At 43.1% G+C, this 9,254-nt stretch overlaps 1 protein-coding gene and 1 long non-coding RNA gene across 5 annotated transcripts in view; both read right to left on the bottom strand.

The window, feature by feature from the left end:
- Window positions 1-469: 469 nt before the first annotated feature.
- LOC148124689 (uncharacterized) lies at window positions 470-2,738 on the bottom strand. The gene is made up of 2 exons (XR_015739534.1): window positions 1,704-2,738; window positions 470-1,554 (listed from the first exon to the last, which is right to left on the bottom strand). It is a non-coding gene; the product is annotated as an uncharacterized LOC148124689 (long non-coding RNA).
- Window positions 2,739-4,956: 2,218 nt separating this feature from the next.
- The window catches only part of LOC148124688 (syntaxin-binding protein 4-like), a 50,814-nt gene continuing 46,516 nt past the window's right edge, over window positions 4,957-9,254 (bottom strand). For 3 of the 4 annotated variants that reach the window (XM_087912501.1, XM_087912502.1, XM_087912503.1), the window contains 2 exons: window positions 8,414-8,553; window positions 4,957-6,144 (listed from right to left, as the gene is read on the bottom strand). In XM_087912501.1, the coding sequence (XP_087768627.1) occupies window positions 6,086-6,144; window positions 8,414-8,553 (199 nt within the window). In that variant the 3' untranslated portion in view covers window positions 4,957-6,085. Of the gene's footprint in view, window positions 6,145-8,413; window positions 8,554-9,254 lie in introns of those variants that run through there. The other variant, XM_087912504.1, reaches the window with a different exon arrangement.

Below are 9,254 nucleotides of genomic sequence, written 5' to 3'. Positions count from 1 at the left end.
CTCCGGAGCCCAGGGAGACCGTTTTCATGCTCCTGGAGGCTCAAGGAAAGCCTCCGGAGCCTGGGGGGTGGGAAAACACACACACACACACCCTGCCATGGTGCAGGAGGCTGACTAGGCCATGTCCGTCATGGCCACACCCACCCAGCAACTGGGCAGAGAGCCCATTGCTAAAATTTTGGAAGCCCACCCGTGGTCATCAGTCACTTCGTTTCAGTGTTGCGTAACATTGAACCAATCGTTCAACGAACGGCTGCAAGCCAAGGACTATCCGTGATGAGGTTTCCAAGACAGAAGTCAGGGTTTTCCAAAGAAGGGGAAATCATAGCAAGAAATATCTGTTACTCCCATTGCATTTGTCCAATTCTGTTAGCCTCTCACTAACTTTATTTAAAACAAGTGGTTCAGATCCTATCTTACATCCTGTACAGTTTTTTTTTAAGTACCATGTATAATTAAACCACAGCGATAATAAAATCAATTTTAATACCCGGGGGAATCCAGATCATATTGGAAAGAAAATGAATACTCCATCTAATGAGCTGGAAACAATCGACCTTTGGCAGTCGGTCTGCATTTTTAAAATATGTATATATTTTCAATCTCCGAGGTGATGTTATGTCATCGCAGAAGTGAGTGGGCAACCTTTGCAGTAGATATGTTGATAGAAAAAGTAAGGCCAGTCCATACCTTGTATCTTATTTTCTTTGATTTGAAATACAGAAATGAAATATTCATGTTTCTGTTCTGACCCAGGCTTAGCAGAACCAAGTAACAGACTCCCAACCCCCCTCTTTATTTAGTTACTGTGAATTCATGGCACCCCCACACAGAAAAGTCCCGGCAATAATCCTTTCCAAGGGTTAATTGCAAGAACAGACCTTATCAGTCCTTGGATAGTTGCCAGGCCTAGAGCTTCCAGTTGCAAAGCTGCAAATTAATTCCTGGCAAGGCGCCTCTGTGAGGCACAAACCACGATAAGCAAATCTTCATAATAATAAGCGAAGTAATTGTCTCCTGCAACCACCACTCCCCTTTTGCTTCTATTTATTCCCCAAGGAGGGGCCATTCAGCATCCACATGTACCTTGCCTTCCAAATCAGCCCCTGTTCCTTAACTGTTCCCTTCTCCTGGCAGCTCTGCACATACGCGCATCAGAAACAGGCTCCAGCCATTCTTCTGCCTCACTGATCTCCGATGGCAGCTGATAACTGTTGGACAGCCCTGGCCCCATCTCTGCCTCTGATGCAGAGCACTTGTCAGAGCCTTCCTCAGACTCCAGAACTGACCCATGTCCCTCCCCAACCTCCTTACTGTCTGAGTCCGCCACCAGCTCTGCTGGCAGCTGGCGGTCCACAACAGTTTCTACAGCTAGATAATTTCTGTCAGATTTAAATGACTGTAATCTTAGAGTATCTTGAGGATGAGGAAGGAAGAGTTGGAGAACTGGGAATATTTCTCCCTGATTTGGAAGTTTTTAAGAAGTGGTTGGACAACCGTTTATCTGACACGGTATAGGGTTTCCTGCTTGAGCAGGGGGTTGGACTAGAAGACCTCCAAGGCTCCCTTCCAGCTCTGTTATTCTGCTAGGAATACAACTCCCAGAATTCAATCCAATGGAACAGAAGCTGCCTTCAGAAGTTATGGGAGCTTCATCACTGGAGGCTTTCAAGAAGAGACTGAGGCGGGTTGGACTAGAAGACCTCCAAGGATCCTTCCAACTCTGTTGTTATTGTCATTGTTTAAGAATTAATCTTCAATTTATTTCAGAGTCTGAGACTGGTAAAAGCTTAACAGTTCAAATCCTAACCAAGAACTGAAGAGCTGTTAAGGTACCATATGACTATATAGACAGTTCTGAGTAAGGTGGATTTTTTTTCAGAATCAGAATATTACGCAGGTCTGGTAGATACCTTGGCCCATAAGGCATCAAGTCCAAAGAGATTCCCTAAATTTAACAGACAACATCATGTGGAGTGCTGGACTGGGGCTTTTACACAACCTGTATTTTATATCAATGGATGATGTTGGGTCCTTAGGTATCTGCTTGTACCGAATGTAATGTGGTTCTCACAGTCTCTTGAAAAAAAATCAATAAGAAAGGTTCAGAGTTACAGGAATTTCAGGAATTGAACTGTTTCCTGAAGACTCTGGCATCTACAGGAGTGGACTGTAAAGAGCCAGGGAGCTGACCAAGAGATCATTGGAGCAACTCCAGAAGCAGAAGAAACAAGCTAAGTCCAGTGAGAGAGAGAATACTACAAAGAAACACAGACTAGCATCTTACTCAGCTCCATGAGATATAAGAGGGAAGAGGAGGGGGGAGGGGAAAGAAAAAGGAGGCTTTTTGCATGCAGAATCCTTACATGCTTCTGGACAGAACTTCTGAAAGTTTTTTTAAAAAGAAAAAAAGAAAGTTAGTAGAAAGAAAAGAGCATGTTGACTCTAAGGTTTGTTCACATCAGGCTCAAAGAACCAAGAATGACACATGGAGTTATTTCTGAGTTGTTCCTCTACCGTTATCTGCCTAAAGACAGAATCTTGCCAGATTAAAGCGATTGTCTTCAATAACTGTATAGACAGGCCTTGTGAATTGCTAGAGAGGATCTGACCTTGCTCTCTTCCTGCCCACCAGACAGCTACGGTGTCTCTTTTCCCTCTGGAAAGGAACCCTTCCTTCCTGCTACTCTGGATTACATCCCACCATATCTGTGGAAAGGAAGGAGGGAGGGAGGGAGGAAGGAGGTTGGGAGGGAGGAGGGAGGGAAGGAAGGAAGGAAGGAATTTTCCTCTTTTGCCAAAACTCATTTACAACAGATTTAATTAAACGACAGAATTTGCTTCCAGAGAATGCAGGCATGCCTGCCAACTTGGTTGGCTTTAAAGAATCAAACCCATTCATGATGTACAAAGCTATCAGTGGCTGCTAATCAAAACGATTCAATGCCAGCTGCCAAATAAGAAGCACCATCCAACTCAGAATATGAGGAGGAGGAGGAGGAGGAGGTGCTAGCCTGTTCAAAGTCCTTGCTTGTTAGAGATATCTGGATATTCATGATGAAAGCAAAACGCTGGACTAAGTCAAGACTTTTTGGCCTGACCCAAAAAAGGTGGCTCTTCTTTTTGAAGGAGAGTGAAAATCCTACACAAGTAGGTTGGCTTCGAAATAAACCCAGCCATCACTTCCATGATGGGGAAATGCACAATGGGCGATTCAACATGACCTCAAGTGCCACATCCCCCATCTTACGTAGTTCTAGGCCACTCATGTGATGCCAACCTCACAGCATTCCTTACACCCAGCGTCCCTGGGCCCCGCTCGGCCATCATACAGGTAGTCCTTGACTTATGACTCTAAAGGAACATGCCCATCATAATTGCAAATCATGACAATCATAAATTGGGTCACCCGTATAACCGAAACAATTTTATGACATGTTTTGTGGCCCTTGTTAAGCAAATGCCTTGGTTGTAAAGCAAACATCACGATCGTTAAGCAAATCACAAGTTTGCTATGGGCTGATTTTGGCCAAAGACCAGAGGTAAATGCCGCTTTTCAGCAAAACCATCATAAAATTCTTATACTTTATTTATTTGGCCAAGTGTGGCTAGACACACAAGGAATTTGTCTCTGGTTCAGAAGAACAAAATGTAGACACTTGAGTGTGGGATGCTACAAACAGCCATGAATGTAGACCGATCACCAAGCACCATAAATGGAGTCATGTGGCCATGGAGGATAGCTTCCGTGAGACCTTCAGAATGAAATTGGAAGGACCACCAAGGATGTCCGTCAGAACCTCTGATGGTTGCTAAGCAAGCAGTCATAACTCAAGGATAATCTGTAGCCAATTTGCCTGCTCTCTTCAAGTGCACTCTCTGTGAGAATGACTCACCACAACAGAGCATCTTTCCCACTGCTCTGGATGTGGTCTGGCTGGAACTCAAAAAAAGAAGACCTGGAGAAAAAACATCCTCAAGATAGCCCATTAAGAGTGTTTCTCCAGGCTAAATAAATCTGGAGCTGGAAGTGTAGAGGGGATTCTGATGGACCATGTTTCTCTGAAAATAAGACCTACCCTGAAAGTAAGTCCTGGCTTGATTTTTACACATGTGCCCAATATAAGCCCTAATTAAGACCCCACCCACTCCAGAGTGGACGAGTAAAAATTAAGCTAGCGTGGGGATGGGGAAGTAGAGCGGTCCTACTACTTACCTTTGGACAGTTGTAGCCAGGCCTCGCACACCCCAACACCTGCCTTGCCGGCCCATTTCTTCTGCAGCCAGCAAAGCTGGCAAGGATTTCCTCTGTAGCTGATAAGAAAGCTACGGATCGATCCAGAGCTCTGTTATCGGCTGCAGAGGCCTTCAGGAAAGGTTTGCCGGCCGCAGAAGAACAACTTCCTGAAGACCAGTGGTTACTACTGATTCTGTGGGTGTGGCTTCATGGGTGTGGCTTGGTGGGCGTGGCAGGGGAAGGATACTGCAAAGTCCCATTCCCTCCCCCACCCCACTAACCTGCTTTCCAGCTCTGTTCTCCTGTACAGGGCAATAAAAGAAGACCCAGCCGATCATCTGGGATTTGGGAGGTAGAGAATGGGTGGGGCGGGGCCAGTCAGAAGTGGTATTGGCCGGTTCTCCGAACTACTCAAAATTTCCACTACCGGTTCTCCAGAACTGGTCAGAACCTGCTGAAAACCACCTCTGCCTCTGACAGTGAAAAGGAGGCCGGGGGCAATGTGTGCAAGTGAAGTTAGTGGATGACATCCCCAGAAAATAAGACCTTTTTGGTGGAAAGAAAATTATAAGACAGGGTCTTATTTTTGGAAAAACATGGGTAGTAGCCTCAAGCTAACTGTTCCTTCTTCACAATGAGAAGACCTTGAGAGCTGAATATCTCTAGGCCCTGGATCAAAGTTCCTAATTTTAAGTCTTAAAAATGAAGGCTTCTTGTTTAGAGGAATTGAGAGCAGTCCACCCGACAGCAGAAACGAGAAAGAGGCATTAACCTGTAATAAACTACCAATGGATTTCCAGTCACTTTTTTAAAACAAATCTTGAATAATTCAAATAATCCTTAGAGAGAAACGGGGTTAAAATCGATCCAAAGGCAAATCATTTTCACTAACTATCCATTCAGGATTGGGTGCCGAGAGATGATGGCCGTACGGAGGATCATTTTTATTTCTCTATCTCTTCTCTATCTATAATTCCTCTCCACCCATAAACCAAGAGGCATCTGGTAACTCCTTTTCAGGTGAATAAAATTTAATTACAGGGCATAAACTTTCACGAGCTCTCTAATTAAATATGTTAGTTGGGAAAGATGCTGGCAAACTCCTTATTTTGGAGTGGGAGGGGGGGTGTATAACCATGGAGTTATAATACATTTCATCTAAAAAAGAGCCCAGAATTATGCAGAAAACAGCATTAATGCATGCATACAGACAGTGCAAAAACTAAGTGAAAATGTTACCCTCCCTGCCCGCCTTAAATCCCAGTTAAAATGTCAGAATGACCTCAGTGACGGTTCTCTGGTTACTCTCCCCAGCAAGGGCTTAGATGAATAAGCAAAATATAGCTTTACAGAGACCCATCCGAACAGAATATGTAGAACAAGTTGCCTCCTGAAGTTCTGGAGCTCCATCAGTGGAGGTTTTTCAACCAAGGCCTGGACAGCTCTATGTCTAGGAGGATGTGAAGATACCTGCCTCATGGAAGGGTTGGACTAGAACAGGGGTCTTCAAACTTGACAGCTTTGAGACTTGTGGACTTTTAACTCCTAGAATTCCTCCTCCAGTCATGTTAGCTCAGGACTTCTGGGAAGTTGAAGTCAACAAGTCTTAAACTTGCCAAGTTTGAAGACCCTTGGACTAGAAGCTCTCAAAATGCCTTCCAATTCTAGGATTCCAGGATTCTTAACTGCCCTCCAGAAATAGCTTTTCCAGATATCATAGCTGCCATTGTTCTTGTCCTTCCAGACCAGTGGAGAGAACTGAAAGAAGGTCTCTTTTCAAGGAGCGTTGTGGTGGACCAGAAATGGGCCAGAGTCTAACTTCTGGAAGAAATGGTCCCACGTTCCTCTTTATTCATCGTCGGGGGATCTCTCATCTGCTTGGCAGTTGTCCCAATCTTGCAAGAGACCTGTCAATGAAAGCAGAAGATACCAAAAGATCACCAGGTCACCATCAACCCAATCAGCATCTAATCTAGAGATGCCCTCAAGATTCCTAACCTTTGCTCAGAATAGAAACATCAGCAGCTGGTACCAGACATGCCCCCACTCACCCCTCTTGAATTTTTTAATATCAAATTTTAATCTACGCCGAAGAATTCAATTACACCCTTGCTCACACAGAGACTCTTAACTCCTTTTATCCAACAAATCTGGGTCTCTGTTCACTTCCCCCATTCATCTGCTTTCCTGCTGTTACTCCAGTTCTCCCTCTATAATGGGGTGATATTATTCCATCATCAGCCAACCCAGGAAACTTGGTAAATGCCATTTTACAAATGAGAACACCCCCCCCACACACACACACTTTACCAGCTACAGGTGGTCCTTGACCACAACCACAAAGAGACCAGAATATCTTTGCTATAATCAAAGTGGTTGTTAAGATGCCCAATTTTAATGCCTTTTCACCAGAGTTCGTAGACAAATCGTCACAGCCGTTAAGTGAATCATGCGGTCTTTAAGTAAATCCTACTTTTCCCATTGACTTTGCTTGCTGGAGGTCTTCTGAGAAGGTCATAAATGGTGACACCCCTCACCTCTCCCCAAGATGCTGCAACTATATATACATGCTGGATGCCAAGCAACCAAGTGGTGATCATGGGACCAGACTGTAGGGACGCTAAATTGATTGTAAATGGAAGGACTGGTTGTAACTCACATTTTTCAGTTGCTGTTATAACTTTGAGTGGTCCCTAAATAAATGGTTGTAAGTCAAGGATTACCCGTACGAGGGGTGAGATGCAAATATTTTTGCTACCAGTTCTGTGGGTGTGGCTAGGTGGGCATGGCCATGTGACTGGATAGGTGTAGCTTCTTCTTTCTTTCTTTCTTTCTTTTTGTGCAGCATACACACACACACACACACTCCATTTTTTTGCCTCCTGGGCCTCAGGAAAGCCTCCTGGGCAAAGCAGTAAGACAGCAGGAAGGATCCCGGCACAGCTGATCATCCAAACAGCTGATCGTTGGGAGGAAAAAAAGCAAAAGAAATACTGGTTCGGCCAAACCTCTAGCTGTATTTTTACTACCGGTTCAGCTGAATGGTAGCATTTTTTACTATCATTTCTCCTGAATCAGGCCGAACTGGTAGTGTTTTTGTTTTTTTATTTTTTATGTATAATGTACACCAAAGATGACATTTAATTTCAACGTATGAGGTGGAAGGACAATAAAGTAAACTATTAATCTAGATCTCACTAGGGCAAGGCACCCCAAATCTGAGTAAATTACCCCAAATTGGGTAAAAGTGATTTTTCTTTGGGTAATGACACACAAACCCATCACAGGAGGGGCATTTAACTGGACTTTAATAATGGCCAGGTGTACTAAAATATCTCTCAAATATTCCTGTTAAGATGAAAAATGGAAATCACCTATGGTAATTGGTATGAATGAAGTAAAGATCATTGAAGACTATCATTTTTATAATACAGGTAGCCCTTGAGCTATGACCACCTGTTCAGTGACTGTTTGAAGTTATGAGGATGCTGAAGGAAGGGACCTATGGCCGATCCTCAAAACTGATTATGATTGATAGAAGAAAATATTTGTAGCTCGGGGTTGAACTGTGAGCTCCTTGACGGTCTCTCTGAACTTAGTGGCTTTCTTGTACACATTTCATTACCAAACTAGGCAACACACTGATAATACTACCTAGTTCGATAATAATGAAATGCCTGCAAGAATTCCACCAAGCTCAGAGAGCACCAAGGACCCTACAGTTCAGTACGACATTCTGATAAATAGTTTTCAGTAATGAAAGAAAAGGTTTGGGAAGGCCTGCAGTAAGTTAAATTGAGATTCTCTTGATTTGCAATAATCTAAACCACATCCATTGGAGGCAGGCAAGGAATCACCTCTATCCAACTGCAAGCCAATTTAATCAGAACTTGTAGGGTATAGTTTTGTTTAGTTTGGATTCAATATCCTGCTGAGGGGTATTTGTTTCAGCTCAGATCAAGCCCCCTCATGGCCAAATTAAGTCAGGTGTAGAGTGATGGCCAAGGCAAGATACAATCAGAACTTCAGTACTTTGGACCGGGTAATGTTCCTGCAAGACCTGGGAGAAACCTTTCTTGCTTTCAAGTTCTACCATCCTCCCAGCTGCCGTGTACTGCTGTAATAACAGAAAAGAAACCGGTCTTCCCAGAAGCGTTGCCTACAAATGGAACTTACCATCTCTTGTAGCACCTGACAATGAGTTATTCTCCAACAGTCCATTGCCTTCTGCGATCAACATTCGGGCAAGTTCTGAAGAGAGAAGGGTAGTTCCGGAGACATCTTTTGTCTTGTCCTCATCCTCTTGGCTGTTAATCCTTAGGAGGGAAAATGTGATTGTTTATGAATTCCAACTTCGTAGTCTCTTAGTGGTAGTGTAATGGACTATGAGAAGAACCTTGGGAGATGGAAGAGCTGCAGCCTAGACAATGGTCAGATAAAAGATACCCGAGACCAGGGAAAGAAAAAGGGTGGAGAAAGCATCTCAGAAGGGATTCTCCCTAGTTCTCTGGAAAGTAAAGGCAAGAAGGGTGTGTGAGAGAGAGAGAGACTTTCAGATTTGCAAGATTCTATTACAGTGATATCCTGGTGTCCAACTGCTTTGAAACTCAAGAGAATAGAATAGAATAGAATAGAATAGAATAGAATAGAATAGAATAGAATAGAATAGAATAGAATAGAATAGAATAGAACAGAACAGAATAGAGTTCTTTATTGGCCAAGTGTGACTGGACACACAAGGAATTTGTCTTGGTGCAAATGCTCTCAGTGTACATAAAAGAAAAGATACATTCATCAAGAGTCAAGGATCATCAGGTACAACACTTAATAATAGTCATAGGGTACAATAAGAATAGAATAGAATAGAATAGAATGGAATAGAGTAGAGTAGAGTAGAGTAGAATAGAGTAGAGTAGAATAGAATAGAATAGAATAGAATAGAATAGAATAGAATAGAATAGAATAGAATAGAATAGAATAGAATAGAATAGAATAGAATAGAATAGAATAGAAATTC

Source organism: Pseudonaja textilis, chromosome 14 (assembly GCF_049901715.1).
Source record: "Pseudonaja textilis isolate UNSWEBS1 chromosome 14, rPseTex1.2, whole genome shotgun sequence".
Taxonomy (NCBI): Eukaryota; Metazoa; Chordata; class Lepidosauria; order Squamata; family Elapidae; genus Pseudonaja; species Pseudonaja textilis.
Note: the sequence above shows the minus strand (reverse complement) of the source record. Positions and strands in the feature narration are given on the sequence as shown.